General features: G+C 38.1%; 1 protein-coding gene across 3 annotated transcripts in view; it reads right to left on the bottom strand.

Moving 5' to 3' along the window:
* Nucleotides 1–20003, bottom strand: part of TAX1BP1 (Tax1 binding protein 1) — a 68524-nt gene extending 48521 nt beyond the window's left edge. For all 3 annotated transcript variants that reach the window (XM_062569256.1, XM_062569258.1, XM_062569257.1), the window contains exons 1-2: nt 19895–20003; nt 16927–17110 (exon numbers count right to left, since the gene is read on the bottom strand). In XM_062569256.1, coding sequence (XP_062425240.1) covers nt 16927–17103 — 177 coding nt within the window. In that variant the 5' untranslated portion in view covers nt 17104–17110; nt 19895–20003. The remainder of the gene's footprint in view (nt 1–16926; nt 17111–19894) is intronic.
* Between the last annotated feature and the right edge of the window lie 5924 nt (nt 20004–25927).

Below are 25927 nucleotides of genomic sequence, written 5' to 3'. Positions count from 1 at the left end.
AATGTCTGGAGAAAACATTGAACCTGACATAACAAGGCTCTCTTATATTCATTATAAGCCAAGAACAAAGTATGTCAGGAAAAACATATCCAATATTCCTTTTGCTAACTACAGTCACTTCTTTGAGGCAACATTTATCAGAGAGAAGCACTACTGACTCTTGACACATGGAAGTGGAAGAATTCCTAGCTCCAAACTGAGCTGAATCCAGACCTTACTCTTAGCCAAAGCTATGAAGTTTTGTATGACACGTCGTACGCAGAAGCTTTTAAAAATGTGAATGAAATGTGATCTACCAGGGTTGCATCTCCTATACTGTAAGGTATTTCAGAAGTAACAAAGAAAGCATCTCTAGTAACTCTGAATCAAAACCAGCCCAATCCAGTAAGGATTCACAGTAAAGAAATACATTTTACAAATTTTTACATTAGTTACATTTTCAAATTCAACTCATATGTTAATAACCTTTTTTTGTTGAACATACTTTACCTCAAAAAAAGGAAGTATATGCCACTACTAGGTGCCCTAAAATACAGACAGCAGGAAGCTTTTAAAATGTAGAAACTGGGTTTTCAATGAGAGAGAAGCTCGTCTTGTTCTTTTGAATTTCAGAAGGAAAACGTTAACGCTTAGGAAAACGTAGGAAAAGCTAATGTGCAGAGTAACTTTCAAAGTATCAGAATCAAGTAAATATAAAAAAAAGGTCCCTAGTATTTTCATCGAGAAAATCAACTCCATCTTTGATTCAATTATTCTGTGACCAAAATCTTTCTAATTCAAATATCATATGTTGAGCTGTAAATGTAATTATTCTGCAACCAAAAAAATTTGAGTATTCTAATTAAAAAAAAATTTGAGATGTATTATTAAAGCATTCAATAAAATGTAGAATTTCAGTCATAATAGAAAAATCTAATTGAGTAGAAAGCAAGTTAACTAACTTTTCAGGCCTGTTTCTGAGCAGGTAACATTTTCAAATATCAGTATGATCTGTGGGTTACTGGCAAAAACAGTGCTATGCTATATCAACAGCTTGTAGGCAAAACCCTGAGTAGTTTATCAGGCACATTATTTTCTCCAGCAATCCCCTCAATTTCCTGTCACCCATCATCTGCTTCCCCTACCACATCTCCCCATTTTTTACTGTTCTGATTCCCAGAATACCGTTATTTCTTAATGCACAATGTACAAGTTATCTGGGCATGTGAATCACCCGTGGCTCTTTTCAAATGAACAGGATTTCAAAAGATGTTTATCTACGGGTTATGTATGTGAAAATATGGAAAAGAAAACACGAACAAGTTGTAATTAGTATCAATCACCAGTGCATACTGCAGAAAATCTGAGGGAATTCTTAAAATAAATATATTTGAGTGAGTACACTGCATGTCCATAGTTATTTAAATTTATATCTTCTGTGGAAGATACAGGATTTCAAGGTAGTGATTTCTGAGCACAAAACAAGGAGCTTCTTATCCAAAACATTAATTTTGAAGTTTAAAGACTCAAAACGTAAGTTTTATTAAATTAAAAAAAACAAAGAAAACAGCCCTGTTTCATTTTCAGAAATACTTTTTCCACAGGACAATGTTCAAGTAGCTGGTAAAGATTATCCTGCCAACCTGCAAAACCTTTTGCAGTTGGTGCTATAATTCTTGGGGTTACACAGCTCCTTTCATCCTGCTGCATTTGTACTGAAACAGCAAGAGCAGAGCTACAAAGAAAAAAAGAAAAAACCCACAGAACCCAGGAAAATCCCCCAACAGTAGGAGTATTAACACAAGTCTCAAATATAGACTTGGAAATGACACTAACAAGCAGAAGCACAGAAATCCTATGATATTCAAGGAGATTTCAGCACAAAAAATAAGGAAATAACTTGCTCTTTAGTTTCCAACCAAATTTCCTCTAGTATCCTTCTGGAACTGCAAAATGCAATGCATGTTAAAAGTAAATTCAGGTGTTATTTAAATTCTGTTTAGATACTCAACTGAACTTTTACCACAAAAATTCATGGCTATTAATCTGTCCCATTTCACATAATTTCACATAATTCAAATCCTAGATGCCCAAGAGTTAAGAAAACTGCCAACTCTACACCAAAGTAGAAAATGGAAATATGTGGTTAAGTATTTAACTTGCCAGCACCTTGTTGTATTGTTTCCATTTTCCTATTTTTTTTTGAATAGAAATGTAACAGCACCAGTACAATACATCACAAAATAAATGCAAAGTCTCCACAGTGTTCTACTGTTGCCAGAGAAAGAAAAAAACTTTATGCCTTTAAAAATAAAAGTTTCACCATTTCAACTGCCAAATAGCTGACATAAGTGAGCATGTTTATTCATGCTCACACAAAACATTATAGAAAACACAAATGCTTACAAAGATCCAAATATTGTTTCTATATTTGAAATTCAATAACTATTTTTCTCAAATGACTATTTTTCATCATATCATTATAAAAATACATTGAGAAACAAGTAATCAATTATATCATTTTCCTTTCATTTCCTTCAGTTATTGACCAAAAAATAAGCATCTATGATCTAATTATTCAAACTGAAAATGCATATTTATTCAGAATAATAGGTTAATAATTTAAACTTAAAAGCTGTTAACAATTGGAAATGAAGGAAGAGATGCAAATCCACACTTAATTCACATTTAGGTCTCACAAAGTCACAGTTCTATTTTGAAATGAAGAATATATTCTGATGTACTCAGATGTGAAACCAAGGCAGAAGATGAAACAACCTTCATTAAAATACTGACTAAAACAACATATGAAGCATGACACATACTTCTGTAATACTGTCTCTCATTTTTATTTGACACTGTTTACTAAAGGAGAATTTCTCTTAAAAGAAAAATAGAAAAAAAAAGATTACTAAAGCCAGGATTGGACTTTTGAATGTTCACTTTCAAAATATCAAAAAATGAAATAGTATTGGATCAAAAGAGTTACAGACTTTTTTCCTTCTACAAAAGTTCAATTAGTTTGCCTTTAATAAACGCACAGTTCCCATAGCAGTTAAAAAAGTAAACATACTACCAACCGCTAACACAAAATCAAGGTCCAATTGAAGTGTTAAATTTGAAGTGAACACACACTAGTACTTCTTCATAATCAACACTCAACATCCATTTGAATGGGAAATGCAGCACCTATTTCAGGATTATTCCATCGATACTGTAGTTTTACTTCTCCCAGAAACAACACTGACACGATGCTCAAGTCTATCGTTCAACTTTCTTTTACTAACATAATAGATATCCCACTAAAATCATGAAAATCCCTAGCCAATACAATCAGGTCAGCAAAGACACTTTTACGGGTCCAAATTTACCACGAGAAGTCCCAAACGTGAGAAATTTCCATGGCACATACTGCAAAACCCTCAGCCTGGGTAAGTCAAAAAGCCGTAGTTTGTCTGTCTAACTTGGCACAGGTCATGGCAAATATTAAAAATACCCTATCGTGGCACACAAACATTATAAAATACTCAAAAACAGATCGAGTTTTTTTTGATTGAATTGATACTGAGTTGATTTTCATCAGCTTCCCCGATCAACAACAACAAAAATAAAAGTTATAACCAGAATCAGAAACAGTCTCTACTATTAACTTGGTCTGCAACCGAGCCTGCTAGCCTCTCCATTTCTCTGCGTTTAATTCTTAAAAACCGTGCTCAGAAAGCCATTTCTGAAATAGAAAGCTGAGCATGCACTCCAACACCCTTGCTTTCCCAAGATTAACAGTCCAGAATGTAAAACTAAACCCTGTTTTCGTCTTCTCAACCTATCCTTTTAGCTAAAAATAAAGTATGACTATACATCACATTTACTACAAACATGCCATATGCAGATTATGTTACCACATACAAACATGTTACTCAAACAATCCTCACTATTTAATTCATTCTTTCCATAAAATAGAAAACTTCAGTAGGAGATTACGGAGTAATCCATTTACTATATTTCAACTTTCTACTATAAGCTTTATTATCATGTGAGTGCTTTACACTTCAGAGCAAAGTGAACAGGCTTATTCCAACTTAAGATATCTTGAACTATTTGTTTTGTTATATACAGACCAATTTGGACAAGAAAAGTGTCTGTAGTTATAGTGGAAATGTGAAGTCTGGTAAAGTTTAAGATGTCCAACACTGAGCAGTTTCTCAAATTTGGCTGGAACTGAGGACAACCCAGTTCTCTGCAATACTCGCACCAGACAGCACTTCCTTCTGCTAATAGGTATGCAGTCTTCATGAAAGTTTTCTCTTCCGTGATTTCCCCTTTTCTCACTGAAATGGCCCACAGTGCAATTAACTTTCCCGTATTTACATTCCACTCATAGTACATTTCCACCAAATTAAAGAAACAGAAGAAATAGCTGATTGGTAAACCAAATGATGCAAGGGGAAAAAAGAACCCACAACTAGGAGTGGTCTGCATGTCAATGAGTTATCAAACAATTATTATTGAGTAAAAATAACGAAAAAAACATTTTATTTTGCTGTATCTCCTTTAACATCCATTTGATTTAACCTTATGCAGAATGCAAGTTTTCCAGGATACAAGCTCTCCCTCATAACTTTACAGCGCTTACAATGTACAAGCAAGCTCAACATTCATTTTTAATTTCTTGAACTTCAGATGAATGCAGTTTTTTTTTTTTAATAAAGAAACATCTAGAGTTTGGAGACATCTTGTGAATTACTTAATCTACTTCAACCCTCTTCATCTTGAGACATCATTCTTAATACTTAAACTGGGAAAATAAATAATTTTCTGCCATTTCTTTCCTACTTTGTTCATTTTCTTTCTTTTTATCATGTCTTGGCAAAGTCAACTAACAATCTTGAATGTGATTGCCTTAAACATTTTAAGTTTAAGCAGGGGAAACTCAGTTGGCACTTTCTTCCCTGGCTTCAAAAAGTTTTTATGCAACTGGAAGGACTGTTGTTTTCATCATATTGCTTTAAAGAACACCTTATCTATACAAAACACATACTAACAATAGATCAAAAAGGTAAATCCAGGAAACACTTGTTCAGCTGAACCAATGTTAATTTAGTCAATGGGCCTTTCTTGTAAATAGCTAATATTACTACTCAATTCTAAAACTAACAAATAAAAAAAACATTCTTCAGAGTAAAACTTTTGCCTTTTTTAGCAGTTCAAAAGGAAAATTATGTAGTTTCAAGTATAATTCTGTAAAGGACTCTAAGTACTGGAAGAGTACAGCAAAATACTTCTGAAAGCAGCGAAGTTGCATACAATAGATAAGCCTTTAGACATACATTAATACACTATAATTATTACTGACAAAAACTAGAGTCAGTAGCCTTTACATATTTATGCGATAAGAAATAAGTAGTTATTTCAATTCAAAGCACAGAGAATACAAACATTTAAGGAAAATTCAACTGGGCCAAGTATCCTACGAAGTGATTTCTTCACCATGATAGGGCAGTCCTTGTTTGCACCATAACTCTGAGTTGAAGTAACATTACTCCATCACAGTAGTGCTAGTGTGGCTGTAACAGCCTACTAAAGGCAAGATTTGTATGGGAGAAGTAACAACTTTCTACGAGCTGATTAACAACTGGAAAAAAATAGAAATATCTGGGGGCAGTGAAGCCCTTATCAGGCAAAAGTACTGACTGCAGGTTGACTTTTAGCACTGACATGCCCTTGATATGATCTTAAAGAAATTTTAGTCTTTAAGGACATCTTTAGAGATGATCTCATCATTCACACTGAGATAAAACATTTTATACAGCAGGAGCTTGAGGGTTAAACATTTGGAACTAGAAGATGGTTGTGAGGTGCTCTATTTGGATCCTTTATGAAAGGCCCTAATGTTAAGATGTTCTCTCACGCCCATAACCAAAGAAACTCATCTCTGCTGAATGTTATGAACACATACAACCAATCTTTTAACCTAGGCTATTGAGAACATACGGTATTTGTTGATGTCTCAAGGTACTATCAGGAGCTTAACCTATTATTCCTCTGAAATATGAGATGGAAATGCAACCAACAGGAGATGATATGTCAAAATGACATTGACATAGGGTGCCTAGACCACAGGATAGACTTTCTCCCTTAATAAGCGTAAATCAAAGTAAGTATGGAAACAGTATGAACTCTTTAAAGGACAACTTGGTACATATGTAAAGGGCTGCCAAAGAAGTGTTATGACAGATCAAAGAGTAACAAAGTTACTGTTTAAGAGATAAGCACGAAAACATAGTAAATTAATCTTTCACTCAACCCACCCCATTTTTTACTATCACATCTCATGAAACTATGAATTAGCACAAATTTTTCTTTCAAAATTGTTACCAGCTACTGACCTTTGCATTATGCCATTCCTTTCTCTCATCACACAAGTCTACTACAGTAAATACTTTTAGAAAATTAATGACACACTGACAAGAAACAATATGACATCTAATTCAAAGTTAACATCAGATAAAACCAGATTATCTTCATCAAGTGTAGAAACAGTGAAAGACATTGCTCATTTTCATGCAGAAAATGAAGATGCCTTAAAAATAAAACTAGAAATATTGCAGTTATTTTAGACATGCCTTTCCTAAGAAGACAAACCAGAAGACAGACTCAGCCTGATTTGTGGATACAGTAATCCTCAAAATATTCCAAATTCAAAAAATTCTATTTCCTACCATTTTAAAACAGGACATACTGTCCACCACATTCCTGTCCCCATCATGCCCTGCTGTGCAGTGACAATCATGCACCTGAAAAGTCATATTTCAGTATGCATCTGGTTGATGCAACACCAAGTTGTTGCCCTATACTTCATACAGTGATCTGTAGATACAAAAGTAATTGATATCTAAAATATCTGTCTACAAAAGTAGGACATTGAAACTGTTCACACAGGTACATGCTTATTTGTGATTCAAAGGCTAAATAGCCCAGGGCACTATACAAAAAAAATATATATCTATATTTTTGTCTTGATACAACACAGCAATTATGCTATTTGCTAGCTGTCAATTAAATCCACTATTAAATTCTGTTACGGGACTTTTGAGCATAGACAAGCTAATTCTGATGTTTACAGTAAACATCAATTTGTCTCTTCAATGCATTAAGTTGCATGTAAATATGTGTACTGTACTGATACACAAACAGCAGCTGAAGTTTGAACAGGAGTTCACCACTGATCACGAAGCAAGCCTGAAATTCTTACCAGAGTACGTCTACAGTTAAAGTTAACATCCTACAAGAACATTAATATAGCCTATATATAATAATACACTAATTAAAACTGACAAACATAAGACCTTGATGGACTAATAATTGCAAATCAAAAACAAAACCATTATTTTAATATATGTAAGGTTACCTGCTGGTAATATCTTTCCAGCATGTTGGCCTCAGCAAAATTAAAGCATCAGAAACCCAGAAAATATATTATAATACACAAACTAGTCACACCTTTAACTCTGTCTTGAAGCAGTCTTTTTCATTATGCTTTCGAGATATATACTAAACCAGAGTCCACTGCATACTGAATGTCCATCGATTCCACTTCCACCAGGGCATATATGCCCTAGACAGAGGAGTAAGCACTTCTTCCTAAAAGTCAAATAGGTTTTATCAAACACTTCTGCAAATCTGGCCATTACACATTAATAATGCGGAAAAAAATGTGGCAATATGATTATTTCACTTTGTTGAAAAACAAAGTCACTAGCTGTAGACTTCCCCAATTGCAGGTCAGGGCCACATCCCAGCCAGGCTGATTTTGCAACCAAATGTAGCACACACCAACTGTTTTTCCTGGTTTCAAAGGCTTAGATTTGGATTACTCAAAGGGCCTCTCCAGATTTAGATTAATCAGAGAGAAGGAGAGAGGAAGAACAAGGGCACACCTGGCTCAGATCATTCTGGGAGCAGAGCTCTCCTATGAAATCCATCACAAACAATAAGACTTCTACCCTTCCAGCTCCACATTAGGAACATCAGGTCTCATCTTCTACACAGAAGTCCACACTAGAGGGGAAGATGATCTCAATTCTAGTTCCCGTAAAAGAGCAGGATGGATTCAGGCTCAGGTAGCATATGCCAAGTAATAGACAAGTACTTATTTGTAAAAGCGTCCTTTTTATTTCTTTTTAAATAGAAATCCACATTCAAGTTTACTTCCCAACACGGCAGCACAAGCAAGGACAGACGTGAACAATCAAGATCTTTTGGAGCTTGATTATAGAGAGACTTGGACCCTCCAGAACTTCAAAAAAATAAAGAATAGCAGCAATTAAAGATAATAGACTTGGAGAATAAGTCAAAAGTGTTTTCTAGGATTTTCATAGGGAAGAAAAAGGAGGACATATAGAAAAGAAATCACTATATATTCAGAATTTCTGCTCAGATGAAAAAGTAAACAGTAACATGTCGTCTTCATTATTATATTTCCCCACATTTTTGCCACAAATCTACAGTGTACTAAATAGTGTATATTTTTTAGATATACCTAGATTCTGTGAAAATGGTGTGATTGAAATATTCTGCTATGCCTTATAATCAGCACACATGCAACACTATCCCTGTGGTTTGGGGCACTAGGCTTGTATTTATCTAAACACTAAAACAACACTTTCCCAGAAAGTTTTAAATTTTGACCTTGCCCCCGGAAGAAACACCGTTTGCTCAGCATTACAAAAGATCAACATTTAGCAACTTAAATGATGGTGGGGACGAAAAAAAGTTTCATCTACATATATGCAGAGGTGCTGGTAGAATATTAAGCTGTTAAGCTTCAGAAGAACTGCTGTTGTTTGGGGGTTTATTTGGTTCTTTGTAATAAGCTAGGGATTTGTGGCATACAGCGTTAAGTCTGTTATTCTACCTCCCAACAAGACATACCAAACCCCAGGCCAATTTTAAAATATTTAGAAGAGCCAACCTCTCAACATTAACTACACCAAAGCTGCCGCTGTGTTAATTACCTATAGTGGTAACTACATCTTTCTGGTAATGAGTAGATCACAGTTTAGGAGTTATCTTCTATGTAGTATTGCAGCTCAACTCCCAAATAAGACATGAGTCCTAAAGGGCACTTTTTGATACCTCTGATAGAGAACAGTGAGGCATAAGATTATCTTGCTTTGGCTCCTCATTTTAAGCTGCTTTTTATAGATATCTTCCTTGCAAGGCTATTTCAAAAAACAATGGCAAATGTTCACCTGCCTTTCACTGACACCATTACTATATTATAGCACAAAACAGAAGCTAACAATCAGTGATTGAAATTGAATATCCAGCTACAGAAGACAGGAAACATTACCAGGGAAGTGGGGGGCAGAAGCAGGAAAAACATGCATAAAGAAAAATATAGCATGTGAAAAAAGTATACCAGATGGAAAAGACTGACAAAATGCAGAGCAAAAGCAAGTTTTGTATAATAATCATCACCACCACCACAATAAGACATACAGAAATAAACCCTTACAAGCAATTTATTGCCCTTAACAAGGATTCCATTACTAACATCACTTTTTCCACATAAACAACACAACATTATGACAGTTAAAACAATTACAAATGCAGATACACAAGAAATAAAAAACAGTCTCTTAGACACATGGGCCCTACTATGAAAAATGTTTAAAAGAAACACAAGGCAGAAACTAGAAGGAAAAACTGATTTATTGATTCTGGAACTAGTCACTCCTTTTGCATTTGTAAGTCAAAGGAATCAAATCCTTAAAAGCTTCTCTTCAGAACAGAACTCTAAAAAGACTTAAAAGAGAAACCTGTATCACGGTTTCATATTAAGCAGCCATGCTGCTCAAACAGGCCTGGCTCATCCCCCTCACCTTGCTAGACCACTTTTTTCCATCACACAGATACCAGTACATTTGCTTGTTACACCACACACTGATCAAAGTGGGGAACTAAACCAGCTTGGAAACAAGATGGGGAAAGCAGGAACTGAGGGAGGCAGGTGTTTCTCAGGCAGCTTGCTTCCCTGCACCAGTTCACTATGCCGCTGCACAAACAGCTATGCTGTCGAAACAAACAGGATGGTACAAGGCTGTGTGCATACATATATACCTATTTACACACATACGTATTTATATGAGGATGTGTGTGTTTGCACACAGGTTATATATTCATATGAGAGGGTGTGTGTGCACGTATATCCTCAAATATGAGGATATACATGTGTATATATACCTGTACACATGCACACATACACAAATAACAATCATCTACTTAAGAATTCATTGCTGCTGAAGAAATGCACTTGAACTTGCAACCTAAATGAAAACTATTCACTTAAAAGGCCCATATAAAGTTTGTTCAGCGCAGTAAAAATGTTCTTAGTTAACCAGCTGAGCATACGCACAACAATATACCTGAAGCTGCCACCCTCTAAAATGGAACAAAAGTCAACAGTAGAACCACTAATAACAATGTTGACAGGAAAAAAAAAAATCTTAGCTTATATTTTTGATTTGCTACACTAACCTGAAATTACCATTCCCCCCCGCCCCAATAATTTTTTTTCCCCTATTCCCAGTATTGACTATTACAACACTAGTAACCTGCTGTGGAACTCCAGGCAAAGGTTAAATGTATGCCATTTTAAACTTGTTTGCTTTCTAAGCAGTTCATTCACCTCAGTAAGACAAGTTGGACTTCTACTCCCTATACACAGTCAGTGAATTGATGCTTTGAGTTCACTTACAGAAGCCCAGTTTTCCCTATGTATTAGGCCAATACAGAAGACTATTAATCATTGTTCCCATGTAATTAGTCAAGAATTCCTTTTTACTTAATGCTGAAAATCACTTTCCTAGGCATATATCATATCCTTCACATTCTTATTACGTGTTTTAGAAAGACAAATGATACCACCCCAACATGTTTCATCAGTTTACAAAGCACCTCGAGGTAGCTGGTTAATTATCGAGGTACAATCAGTTTCTAGAAGTGTCGGGGCCTTGGCTATCTTGCAGGATTATAAAGAGCTGAAGTAAGCAACAAACTGCTCAAAGAAGGAATTCTTTTGAAGACAAAAGGCTAAAGAAGAAAAGATAAGCAGATGCCTGTAATCACTGACAGGATATGCATCCAGAAAGGGAGTTAACACAACAGATAAGCAAGCGCCTGTGATCACTCACAAGGGGAGTCAACACAACAGCCAATTAGAAACTGAGCAGATGCGCTTGGACAATATTAGACAACCAATAGAAATGCTTTGCGAGGCGCGTTGATACATGAGCTTGTTAGAAAAGATATATAAATTAGGTAGACAAAGGAATAAAGTTGGATTGAACTTGCATCACATTGATGTGTGTGTGTTCCTTCCCGTGCTTGCCAAGGATGGGCTGCGGCATCTGGTGACCCCGACGTGATCCTCAGAGACCAACTGGGGTAGTAGTGGAGCCGTAAGCGGGCAAGGATCCTGCATAGCCAGCGACAGTAGCTGGGCGCCCGAAGAAAGGCGGATTGTGGCCACGACTGACCGGTGAGTCAGGGAAGCAGGATGGGATTCGCTGCATCAGCGATAGAACAAGCAACACTAGAGAGCCTGTTGAAATTGGCTCAGAAAACGGACACCCAGATAACGAAATCAGACTTAACTGATTTGTTACTGTGGTGCCGAAGAAAGGGGCTTATAGCAGAAGCTCCGCAAGTATACAAGCTGGAAGTATGGGAACGAGTCGGAAAAGAACTGTGGGAGAGCGTGCAAGTGGGATCTAAGGAGGCACAGTCGTTAGCAAAGATTTACCGACCGGTCCGACTGATGCTGGAACAGTTGCACGGAGAAGCGGCTGTTGCTGCTGCCATTCGCAGCACCGTACAAAGTACTGACAAGGAGCAGGAGGGCTCGGGAGACTCAGAATGGACAGCTGTGAGTGGCTCGGGACCTCGGTATGAGAGGGCGCCTGACAATTATAACCTCAAGTGTCCCCTGCATGCCTGTCCTGTTTCCGTAGCCGAGAAGGAGGCTTGGGGGGGAGTAGACGATGATTTACCACCCTGGGAAGGGGAGGACCGTCCGGTGTGTACCGCTCCCCCGGCGAACATGGACATTGATCCAGTAAAGGTCCCGCTGCCGGATGATGAGCCAGCGGACCAAGAGCAGCTGAGAGAGATTTGTCAAGAGCTCCGCGGCCAAGCCGACAAGATGACTGCCTTGTTGGATCAGATGAAACACCTCGATCAGGGATCGGGACGAAGGGACATAAAGGCAGCATATAAAGCTGCCCATAACTCAATTGTAGAAGGGGCTGAGAACATTGAGAGACAGATCGACAAATTTGAGTCGGGTTTGGCAGTCGGTTGTGGGGCGGGTCGCGGGACAAAAGGGATAAATCCAGACGGGGTGTTGTCATGGTTGCAATCGGTGGTGCACGGCAAGGAGAGGGAACTGTTCGGCCCTGTGGGGAAGGGAGGCAAAGATGAGGTAGTGCCGCCTCATGACTTGCATTTTAACCCTGTTACGCGTTACAAGGGCCTTATAGAGAATGCTAAGTTGGAGGGAGAGTTTCTGTTCACTCCTACAGCCATGCCAGTTATATAAAGAGTGGACAGACCAACATGGGAACCAATAGATAAATAACGATAATAATAATAATAATAATAATTATATATAAAAATATATTTATAATTATAATATTATAATTGTGATTATAAATATATTTATAATTTATAATAATAATATATAAATAAATATAAAAATAAATAAAAGGGATAGAGGAAAAGATAGCTGGCACTGAGGCTTATCGGTACCAAGAAAATTTGCCAGGGATAGAACTACGTGGATACCAGCCAAGTGGGTGCGGCCGTGGCTGACAAAGGAGAGAGCCGAAACAACAAATGCATTACAGGGTGCTGAAGCAAACCCAGAAGTGTTGCCTAAAGAAACATGAAGGCACAGCGGGTTTGGTGGTTGGGATTAACTGGCGTGATTCATGTGTGGTCATTAACGAATATTAATAAGAGAGAAAACATATGGGTAACCGTAGCTAATACAACAGGTCAGAAATCATTTTGCTTGAGCCTGCAGAGACCAGGAGATCCATTTCGAACTTGTTTAGTGGGAGTGCCGGTGTGGCAACTGGAGGAATTTCAAGGATTTATTGGAAATGTAACATGTCTAAACTTTACTACGGTCAACCAGACGCTGAAAACTCCGGGTTTGACTGATGCACAAAGAGATGGTGGGTGGCAGTGTGAGATTATAAAACAACTAAACTACACATTGCGGTCACCCCCAGAAGAATTAGATTTATTAGGATGCGTAAATGCCACAAATGGCACAAGAAACGGAGGATGGGTGCAATTTGAGCCCCTAAGTACAGAGCTTGACATGCCCAGTAAAACATGGGCGTCTGTCGAGTCGGGATTGAAAGCAGACAAAGTAATGGGACAAACATACTCCAAATGCAATCTAACTGATAAGCCAGCGCGGCGATTGCCGCCCGGAATCTTTTTGATCTGTGGAGATAGGGCATGGAACGGAGTACCAGCAGGACCGAAAGGGGGACCATGCTATTTGGGGAAACTAACATTATTTCACCCAAATGTGTCGACAGTGATACAGTGGGCAGATAGTCAAAGGAGCCGTCAGAAGAAAAGAGAATTGCATCAATTAGACTGTAGCGAAGTGGGAGACCCTAAATTTTGGAGTAACCTGAGAACTCTTTTAACGAGCATGGTTTTTCCCGGGGCTACAGCAGCGCGTGCAATGACAACATTAAAGCAGTTAGCTTGTTGGACAAAAAATGAACTTAACATGACTTCTGACATTCTAGATCAATTATCTCAAGACGTAGCCAGCGTAAATCATGCAGTATTGCAAAATAGAGCAGCTATAGATTTTTTATTATTAGCGCATGGGCATGGGTGTGAGGAGTTTGAGGGAATGTGTTGTATGAATTTGTCTGATCATTCGGAATCGATCCATAAGAGAATAAAGGACCTAAAAGATGGGATGAGTAAACTGAGAGAGGAGAGTTGGGGCTTGGAAAGTTGGTTAAAATCGCTAGGTTTAAGCTCTTGGTTTGCTTCTCTCGTTCATCAATTTATGCTTATGGGATTGATTGTTCTGATGTTACTTGTATGTCTACCTTGTATATTGCAATGTCTGCAGCAATCCATGCAGAGGATAGCTGACTCTGTTTTTGAAAAAAGAGGGGGAGGTGTCGGGGCCTTGGCTATCTTGCAGGATTATAAAGAGCTGAAGTAAGCAACAAACTGCTCAAAGAAGGAATTCTTTTGAAGACAAAAGGCTAAAGAAGAAAAGATAAGCAGATGCCTGTAATCACTGACAGGATATGCATCCAGAAAGGGAGTTAACACAACAGATAAGCAAGCGCCTGTGATCACTCACAAGGGGAGTCAACACAACAGCCAATTAGAAACTGAGCAGATGCGCTTGGACAATATTAGACAACCAATAGAAATGCTTTGCGAGGCGCGTTGATACATGAGCTTGTTAGAAAAGATATATAAATTAGGTAGACAAAGGAATAAAGTTGGATTGAACTTGCATCACATTGATGTGTGTGTGTTCCTTCCCGTGCTTGCCAAGGATGGGCTGCGGCATAGAAGTCATTCATTTTTACACTCAGATCACAGTATAGTACAACTTTTGTCTGTAATACCTATCCCTAGAAAACTAAGTTTTCACAATTAATTTTTATGTGTGAACATTACTTATACACATACATATTCGTAAGTATAGATATGGTTGGACAGCTGGCTTCATTCAACTCACTGTACTAGAACTACACTAAAACTGGATGCTAACAAACACTTTAGTTAGTATAAACTAACACAGCCAACAAGAAAGCAATTTCTATCCTTTTCACAATGCTTCTTTCCCTTGAACTCAGCTGAGGAATTTAACTAAAAATAATTGAGTCCTTAAAAGTTGGCATTAATCAATTCCTTGCTTCGGTTCATCACACAACAGCTTTTTTCACAAAAAGATGAAGTAGAAGAAATAAGCCACCTTGAGTAAAAGAAGGTGTTTCTTTCAGCACTAATTCAGTACTAACATGTTCCTCAACTGATTGGCAATGGCAGGTACTATGAATTTGGCAGTGCAGAACATAAACCTCACACATCAATAATTTGCCACATCTATAATCACAATAAAGATGTGATCGAAGGGAAAGATATCTGTGTTATATATACACAGCATTTCATATAATCACTGAAAATTTCCTAATTAGTATTTTTGGGTCCCCCCCAAGTTGATTTTAGGTGAACACATGCAAAGCTAAAACATTAATTTCTCAAGTTACATTTAAATAATTTCAAAATATTTCTGTTTAATATGAACAACACTGCCACTTTAATGCTTTGATAAAGATTTGAGTTTCATTAACATGATTAAATATTCAAGTTGCTCAGTCACACTCCTATTCTTCTGAACTCTGCAGATAATCAAAATTCACAAAAATATTTAAAAAATTCCACATTAGTAACATCTGCCTGCTTGTAGTTAATGCCTCCCTTGCACAATTTAACAACTACACAGTCATTGCATATAGCATTAAAATGAGCACAGCACTTCTACTTTGACAAAAGTCATTTGGCTTGAATAAAAACTAACAATCTACTGGTGATTGGCATATGACAATGAAGTCAGGAATTTATATTCTTAAACTAACAGTGAACAGTTTCTAAGGGAAAGGTCCTTCAATAGCAGAGAGTTTGTTACCCTTACCCACTTCTTTAAGCTTTTAAAAGAAGCTTTGATAAGGGCTTCAAATACCTTACTTAACTATGGTCTATTAAGAGCTATATTAACAGTGAAACACAAAAAGTCTTAATAGATAAAAGAATTAATCAATTTCTAATCCTATGAAAGAGACTTATTAACCTTTAAAAATTAGCAAGATGAGTATAATCAGCAAACCTCTAAATTTACATAAAGCAGTAATATAGCTCTTTTTTAAACCTTGCAAGAACTGCATGAGAATTTTATGATTAAATTCTTTGTCTGAAACCATATGTTCTTTAGAACCTGAAGTGTTCTCAAAGTATTTCTGTCCAAAACAAGAGAATATAACTTATTAATTATAACTTACTAAATTCTTAACCACATCCCATAGACAAGAGTCCTTTGATTCAAGCTGGAACAGATTACGAAATCAATAAATGAGAGCTAACTATCACCTCCACAGGGGGTGAAAGTTTTGTTTTGATAGCAGCATAGCCAATTTAAGACTACCTCCTGTTTCTCCCTCCAGCCCCACCCAGTCAGTCATACTAACAAAATGTTTTGTGCAGTTCCACGTATACCAGATCACTGATACAGAGCAGTTTAAAATTGGCCTCACCCCTCCCTTTCTTCAAGGGTTTATTTCAAGCCAACAATGAATTTCAGTAATCTATACTGTTCTGCCTTTTGTAGCAATAAAAATGAGTCAGAAACATGGATCAGAATGTCTCCAGCTTGGCTTTTCATTCCACGCATATTTCACATTTACTTTGACTCATACTTTTCATAGCTTCAGTCCTATTCCAAATGAACTTTTTGCCTATGCTCCTCTTCCCAAATCACTCCATTTAATTCTGCACCACATAACCTCATCACAGCTTCCCTATACTCCAGCAGACTTACAGTTTACTCATTTCTCCAATTTTGATTTCCAGTTCCATCTCTCTGTTACAAAACCTCAAAGACTCATACAGCAGGAACTAAAACATTTCTAACATTCTGGATGAAAGAAAACAAAACAACAAACAATTACTTTGTTGCTTTTAAAGTGTTTAATTCTGACAGAGTAAAATGATTTATTCTACTTCAAGTTTATGAGATAGATTTTATAGTTGTTGCTTTTTTTTTTTTTTTAAACTAGTAAGCGAGAAGACAGTGACTGTGTCGGAAATGAACATACAAGCTTCACTTACCTTGAAAATACCAACCCAGTCTTTCTGGTGAGGATGGATAAACTGGGTCAGGGTGTAGTGACATTCAAGGTGCGTGTTTGGAAGATAACTTTTTGCCACATTTTGAAAAATCACATGTGCAAAATTGGAAGTCTGCAAAGGATTAGCTGAAGAGGGGACTTCTTGAAAAGATGACATGACTGATCTGTAACAAAATTTTAGAAATTACTACTAAAATACAGTGGAAGAATTTGGTTAAAAATTAATCTATTTGAAATGTACAAGATAGACATTCAAGAATTAATTCTGCTGTTCTAAAACTAGATGGCAGTAGGCCAAGTTTCCCCAAGCGTACTGCCTCAGCATCACTCCAAAACAATCACTTCTTATAATGAAAGAGCAGTCATTTCAGTGATGACACCAACACAAAGAGAAGGTATCACTGGGGTGAACTCCCCTAACATTACACCTCAGAAACAGCAGCAGAAAGCAGGAAGCAAAAGCAGTGATGGGGAAAACCAAAAATGTTTCGGACGTGCATGAAATAAACTTAACGCTTCTGAATGCTGCAGGGGAGGAAAAATAAAGCTCCATAGTTTTCCTTATTTTAAACTCTTCCCAGAATTTGTAATACTTAATGCTTTTGACAGTATTTTTATGTATAGACTTTTTTTTTCCTCGGTAAAAGTAACAAAGTTTCATTTTAAGGCATTTTAACAAAGTAAGAAAGTTTGTCTAAACAGGATTTTTTAAGCGCTTACTCTCCTCAGGAAAACAGAAGTCCTCTGTGGGCATCTTCTACTGTCCTTTTAACACATATGCCCCCAAGTCCTGCATGTTTAGTTTTACTACCATAAACAGCAGACTTCACTGATAGTAGGAACATTCAGGTGCATATGCAGTTTGATGGACTAACACTGAATCCAACTTGATTGTAGAAGCATTTATCACACTTTCCATTCACCTCAGGTTACGTTACACTAAAATCTACAGCAATGCAAGACATGCTTCATAAACAGACCAAGAACGTCCCTTCCTAAAGTTCAGCAACCTCTGTCAAAAAGATGGGTAACTGGTAAGTTTCAACTGTCCAATTTTAGTCTACCACCACAAGTTTCTCATTTGGCATTAGGAGGATTGGGGCCTTATTTCTGGCAAGAGCAGCTGCTTTATTCTTGTAATTGCTATTAAAAATAATTTCATGATGAGTAAGCAAATACATACCTAGAATAAGACTACTAAGTGTGTGAGATATTTGGGTTTTTTTGAAGATATATGAGGAAATCAGTCCCAAGACGGGATGAGCCACTTCAAGTCTCAATTAAGAGCTGTCTGTATATTTCCTACAGCCTTTCAAAATTTCTTTGCAACAATTAAGATACAAGAACTCATATTTTCTGAAATAAAATGCACTCTGGAATAAATAGGTATTCACCTGTCTGAACAAGAGAGGGAAACAGAGATGTTTTAGGTTAAGCTCTCAACGTTTTAAGCCTATTACCATCCAATTTAGTGTAACACGTTAATCACATACGGCTAGCCATAGCACTATTTTGGTATATTGGATATTAAAAAAAAAAAGGGGGCTTTTTACCCTGAACAATACAAGTAAAAAATCCAGAATGCCTTACAAGTGAAAATCAACAGATATAAGGACTAGATAAAGATTTTACACAATCAAGAAACCGAACAGATATGAAAAGACAAAACTTTTCAGTGACAATAAAGGAGCATATCCTTTGAGAATACAAATAAATCCCATCTGTTATAGAACTTCAGGGTATAGAGAAGCGTAGCAAGTTTTACAGCTTAGCACAACTCTGAAAATTCCCACTCCCCTCAAAACAGAAAGTTACACTCATGACACCTCTTAAAACCATTCCAAACCATAAACTTTAAAAAGAATTGGTTTTTTTTACAATCACTCCAAAAAACAGAAGTCACAATTTTCTTCTAAGTGTAACAAACTCATTCATTCTTAATAATTTAAGTTAGTATCTGAAGTCAAATAATATTGACATGAAGCAGACTGTATTAGCTTTTGTTACCCAGAATAAGGTAAAAACAGCAAACCATTAATAACATAGACAATAGATAAACAATGGAATTTAACATATTTTGAAAAAGAGCTATTTCAAATACTAGGACGATTCTTATAAGAACATATTACCAAAAAAAAAAAATTCATTTTTGCATAGTGGCATAGTGGTTAGCCTACTACCACAGCTTTATTGAAGTAGCTTTCCCGAAACTGTTAATGAAGGGAGTTTGGTTTCCAAGTCCAAAGCAGAACTATAAATTTGAACTTCTGCAGACCAGCAGAATCATACGGGATTACAGTTCAGCAGCAGCAAAACCCCCAGAGCTTAGATGAAGCCGATATCTACTTACAGTTCAAGGATAGTTTAGGGGATGTCGGGTGCTTGCTTACTTAGCTCACAGCTACCGACTTGAGAAAAGGGGGGCAGGGAGGAGGAGGAAGCGCTTTCTGACTGACATGACAAGAGATTCTCACGGGGAGGCAGAAAGAGGCGTTCGCTTTTAACACGCCGAAAAGCGCCGAAGGAGGCAGGCCAAGCTCGTCAGGCAGGAAACACAAGAACAGGACGAGCCGCACGGCCCGGCCAGCTCCGCCGGGCGGCAAGCCAGCGGCGGGCAGCAGCGCACCTGACACCGCCGGGCCCTACCTGCCGGGCTCTCCCTCCCGCTGCTCTGCCAGCCGCCCCTTCGCGGCCTCACTTGCTCAGCGCGAATCGCCGTTGCCCTCCGGCCCCCCCCGCCCCAACGGCCGCGGCTCCCCCCGCCCCCGCAACTACCAGCGGTCCGAGACAGGCCGGGGGGAGGGGCAGCACCTAGGTGGCGCAGCACAGAAGCCCCAGGCTTAGCGGCCCTCCCGTCCCCGCAGCAGGAGGACGAGGAGGAAAGCGGCGGAGAAAGAGGGCGCCGAAGCCGCTCGCTCCCCTCCGCCCGGCCGCCGAGGGCCCCTTACCTAGGCAGGCGCGGAGGACGCCGGGGACATCAACATGGGGCCTCCGCCATCGGCGCCTCGCGGCCCCGCCCTCCGCGCGTCATTTCCGCCCCCCCGCGCCGGGGTGGAGGCGGGGGAGCCGTTAGCGGGAACCGGCCGTAGCCGGCACGGGGCAGCGGGTGTTCTGGGGGCTGCGTGGGGCCGCCCCGGCCCGCCCAGCTCAGGGGCGCAGGGCGGCGGCGTCACGAGGCTCCGCACGCGGCTTCGCGCTGCCCCGCGAACGCGCGGCGGCTCGAGTGTGCGGCGCCCACGCCTGTTCCGCGAGGGGTTCCGCGCACCTTACGCGGTCAGCGCCTGCGTCGCCGTCCTGACAGGCTCCCGCTCGCGTAGGCCCCGCTGGCGCCGGAGCCGCCGCTTACGCCCCGCGTAAAGCATGTTGTACAGCTTGCTTCGTTACTCGAGACTGCGCGCATGCTTCAGGGAACACGAAGGGCGAGAAAGCCTGGCCAAGCTCGTGTTGCCAGCGTGTGCGAGCCCGTGCTGCAGCTGTTACTTCCATAAAATGCACCTGCCACGCACAAAAGGTTTCTGCCTTCATACTAGTTCTTACACCACTGCTTTTGTAATACTCACATGCCCTAATTTGTCTCCTTCTCCATCCAAAACACATATACTTGCAGCTCATAAGTCAGTACTGTTAACCTTGTAGCTTTTGCAGGTCTTCCCAAACCAACCAAGAAGTGAGGTAAGTGATACTAAATGCTTACTGTATGTACAGTTCTGCTTGTGTAAACTGACACGTCTTCATTGAAGTACATTCCTTAATAAATACACTGATTCTACTTCATTCTACTTCAGAATCAATTCTACTTGATTCTGCTTCAGAATCAATAAATACATTGATTCTTCTACAAACCAGGTGAATTTGTGTAATGGAAAATGAAACTGATAGGGTAATCAGAAAAGCAATAAATAGGCGGGGAATATTTTCTTATCTCTTTCCTTCATTTGTTCTCTTCATTGGTTTTTGCACTGTATGACGTGATACAGGGCGGTTTAAGAGTCTCGAGGCACAGTTCTCCTGTGGTCTGGAACACGAAAAGAAATGAGGTTTTACAATCACTCACTGGGAAGTATGAATGTTGATGAGACTAACAAACAGTTTTGCTTTCACTTAACATCATTATAATGCTAGTTTATGGGAATATAATAGGTAGTTCGAAATAAAGATGTTCTTTGGCAGCCAGCCTATTTTCTACAGTGAATGCTTGGAAAAAAACTTCATTTCCTAATAAAAAAAAAATTATACTCAGTTCTCAGTTTTTAAGGAATCTTGATGTATTTCTGTGGTCAGTTCACAAATGTTCATTCATACAAAAGAGTTATTGCTTAGTAGTAATTCAGTATTAAGTTATTATTTCTATTCCTAAATGCATGCCTAAGGGGACAAAAGAAACTATATATGCCAATTGTCACATGCACGGTGTAAACTAATTAAGAAAAATCAAGACTGATAATGGCTTTTTTGTGGTTACAGCCACAGTTTTCAGAAAAATACGTAATTTTTTAACTATTGTAACTATGTAAGTCCAAAACTGGTCCTTCTGATATTCAAATTAAGAAGATTTTTAACTGAAATAATTGAATGGGTTAATGAGCATTCTTCCTTACATAGTTGTAGCCTAAGTTTGGATATCAACCTCACCCTCTAGAATTCATAAATAACCTACATAGAGACTGCATACAGAGCCTCTTCTCACTCTGTTGCGCTTGCTTTGAGATACGAAGGACTCCACCGCTGACAAGTTGTGCACTGTAACTCCAAGATCAACAATTAATATGCCTGTACTGGTTCGAACAAAGGTTTGGATTGACAAAATTGTGATTGTCGCTGGTGAAACTTGTACTTGGTCTTAGAATTAATGGTTAAATGACATAGTCTGAATATACTAGGCAGGGAACATTAGATACTAAATCCTGAAATTCATCCATGTGGCAAATATTTTGGAAAACTTGTTCTTGAATAGCAAAACATTGTTATTCTTGCAGCAGTGTTATTTCTGCAGCAAAATACTTACTATTGTAAGTCTGATGTCAAAATTTCTGGTGAGTCATATGAGAGACTAATAGTAATACTAATTCAGTTAGAAAAGCTTGTAATACATATGATGACAATAATGTTATCTGAGATGTTTTCATGTTTTCAGCCCCACTGATTTGAATGAGAACACAGGAGGAGGGGGTTGTCAATCAAGCCAGTACTTTACAGCAAATCCTGTTTGGCATGTATATCAGAATTGTACTCTAAGCATGTAGAATCAGTGTTTGGCCAATATTTGGATTTTTTAAAAGGAAAAATCAGTGAATGTCAAGTATCTTCTGATGCAGTTTGCCCCATTTATGTCATAGAATCAGAACCATGAAGGTTGGAAGAGATTTCCAAAGCAGAACTAATTAGAGCTGGTTGCTCAGGGCCTTGATTGGTCAAGTTTTGAGTATCTCCAAGGGTGGAGATTTGACAAGTACTTGGAGGACCTGTTCCAGTGTTTGACAATTCTCATTGTAAAAAGAAAAAAAAAAGGAAAATGAAAAAAAAAGTCGGATTTTTGTGCATTCAAATTTTGTTGCCTTTTGTTCTTGCACTGTGCACCTCTGAAAAGACTGGCTCCATTTTTAGCTCCTTCACTTAGCTATAGATAGCAACAGATCTCCCTATAGCCTTTCCTTCTTAAGGCTGAAAAAAAGTTTTGTCTCTTTTTATGTACATATATATACAATTCCTAAAGAATATATGTCTCATTTTGCTAGTGAAAAATGTTTCACCAGGGTATTTATTTGGAAATACAAAGCTTGTAAAATCCTTAACTGTCTAAATTTCTTAAGCTTGTAAATATGAGGATAGAAAAACAATGGTAAGTTGATAATTGTGGTTTTGATAGAAATATTAATAGATATATTAGATAGAAATATTATTAAGGTAAAAACATATGTGAATCCAGTTATTGGATCTGAACATCACTAGATTCTGAAGAGGTTTGGAATTCAGATTGGGACTTACAGAGCTCAAAAATCCTTCTGCTTTGTGATTAGACTGAGGCTTCCTTTGTCAGGATGAAATCTGCACAAGTCCCTTCTCAGGCATGAGATAAGTGAGGAATAAAAACTAAACTAAACTAAACAGGATTACCAAAAGAAGCATGGGGCATGCTACAGTCTCCTTGGGAATGGACTTTTTTGAATATTTGGAAATCATTTACTTTTTGCTTAATCTTTCTAAATCTTTCTAAAATTACATGCTCCTTAAGTGATTTGTAGCCTTTAAATTAGAAATGGGTCCCTATCACATCTCTTTAACCTTGGGTATATTTGAACAGGTACTTAGATTCAGATCCTAATATTATTTCTGTTTACTAACTATATTATGACCTGAACCAAAACCACAAGGAATTTTGAATCTAGACCTCAGTTCTTCCTTTGAGGCCCCCCCTCTGCTTTGTATGAGTGACAGACAAATTACATATTTATAACTTTTAGTACCTGAGAAAGGTACTTCATGTTGTGGCTATTTAGTGTACTGGCATGACATGATGATATTGATGAAGTGTGGTATAGAAATGCTCGGGTTTTAGTGATTTGATTTTGTTTTGGTTTGACTCCTATTTCAACACTCCCAACTTTTAAAACTATAGGCTATGTGAGATGTAAAATACATGTATCAATGTCACTAATCGGAAGTTCTTTCTGGTCACGTTGTAAAGCACACTTAATCAACTTCTTTAAGATCACATCACAGAAAACTATTAACTATAATTTTGAAGCAGTTAAATAGTTATAAATCATGTTTTATATTATGGCTGACAACCCTGAATTGCTCAGCATTTAAGGAAATCTAATCACAACGCATATAGACTTTGCCTTTCAGAAAGATGGAGTGGCAAACCTTTGGAACATATTAGAAATCACATGCTATTGGTAAGATTTCTTATTAAGGAGAAAGTCTCTCTCTGTATGTTTTGGATTTCTTTTCCAACACTTAATTGCAACTGATGAAGAAAAGCTATTCAAAAGCTGCCAGGATTTTTAAATCTGCATGAGTGAGATTGATGAAATTTGTGGCTTTTCCCAAAAGAGTATAGGTGAGAGCAGACATGTAAATTTTGTATGTGTGTGCATGCATATATGTGACATAGAGAGGAGAGAGCAAGGGCTTACTCCTAAGGTGTGAGACTTGGCAACATTGCACTGTACAATGGGCGTAAGAAACCGCATGTAAATGACTACATTTGAATTGCTGTTATTTCACTGTTAGGTTACTGTATTGTTAAAGTGAAAAGGAATGTTTTTAATAAATGCAAATAATGAATTAAATGCTTGCACATACTGAGGCTTTATTCTCTGGTGTATAATTAATATATGTGCATTGGAGACCCAGGTCTGGGAGAGTGTTTCATTTCTTGTTTATGATATTTGCCAGTTGTTTTTTTTTTCCTTGTAGCATACTTCTTACTGGCATATACAGAACTGCATGTGAATAACCACTGAGTAGGTGTCATTTAAATTTTAACAGATAAAAGATAGGTAAGTACCTTTGTTTTGTATGCTTTGGTAGATTTACTATTTCTCCTAGCCTTTTATCTTTGCTATCTGAAAGTAATAGGAAGTTCTCAAATGACCAACATTTTGTTTTCAGAGGCAGGAGAGCTGCATGTGGCAGGAAACAAACAGGCAAAGAGATTTCAGTGTTCTCATACTTCAGGGCCAAGGACTTAACCTTTGCAGATGGAAAGTAGGAAGATGTTTTCCATGACTACATACAGCATGCTGCATGTCTCCCCTCCGGGGTCCCCCTAGCACTGTCTGCTATCACCAACAGAATACAGAGGTATCTGTATGAAGGTTGGCAGCTTTCCTATTTTCTCATGAAAGCATGTGTTTTTCTTGTAGGGTCTAAAGATGTGAGCCCTCATCCTAATGCTGTCACCTGCTCCACAGTCTTGACTCTAGCAGCTCTTGTGTCTCTACCGCTTTAACGCAGTTTTTCTCGTTCCTTGTCTCCTTGACCTGCTGCTTCAGCTGCATTGTGTGCTCAAACTGGTGAGGCCATAGGACAGTGCAGTACCAGGAACCTGGTGCTGCTCCACCGTTCTGCGCCAGGACCAGTACCGCTGACTGATGCAGGACTGTGTCCTCATGCTTGACTCAGCTTCAAAGAGAAAGGAGATACAGTCAGGTAAACCCAGCACACTTGAGGGGTTGTCCCCAGCCTGGGACTTGACACTGACAGTGACCAAACCTGCTTTATTCTGTAGCTTCACATTCTACTTGGAGATGGTCCGAACTGTTGTATTTCTTTCTGTAAGGAAAACTTCTCAGTCAATGGATCTTGAGTCATACATTCTCCTACTGTTTGAATTCTTAAATTCCTACATGATGAGTTCTTAAATTCTATGCAAGAATAATAATAATATTGTTACATATATTATGTGCAAATCAATTACTAGGAAGCTAGCAAATGCAGTGCTAAAATTAAAATCTAAATTTAGTTAATCCCACTGATTACTTGTTACTCTATTGAGTATTACTATTAACATTGTACAGAGTATATGCTGGATCTGTTGTGCAAATCTACATAGAGAAAGCAATGCTGTCCTGATTTTATTGGATTAGCAGAAGTTCGCCTAGAAATGCAGACTAAATTCTATGCACTCCTATAATTTTTTTGGAAACGTTCATACCATTTCTTATTTTACAAATAAATTTCCTTGCGTTTCTTAAATTTTCCAATCCCCTCCTCACTGAATCTAGATTAATACCATATGGTATCTTAGTAGATCACTTGCAAAATTACGAACAGATGAATATGGAATCATAGTGAAGCCTGTTTTGCAATGTTAAGCATAGTTCTTGCTATCAATAGCAATTGACTATAAAAAAGCAGAATACTATAGTGCTTACATTTCTATACCTTTCCACAAGAAGAAACAGATTTAGCAAATGACCCTCCTTCTTCCTAGTAAATACTTCACATTATAAGGTAGTAAAGTTAGCAGTTTT

Source organism: Rhea pennata, chromosome 2, assembly GCF_028389875.1.
Source record: "Rhea pennata isolate bPtePen1 chromosome 2, bPtePen1.pri, whole genome shotgun sequence".
In the NCBI taxonomy this organism is placed as follows: domain Eukaryota; kingdom Metazoa; phylum Chordata; class Aves; order Rheiformes; family Rheidae; genus Rhea; species Rhea pennata.
The sequence above is the reverse complement of the archived record's forward strand: the minus strand, read 5'-3'. Positions and strand labels throughout refer to the sequence as shown.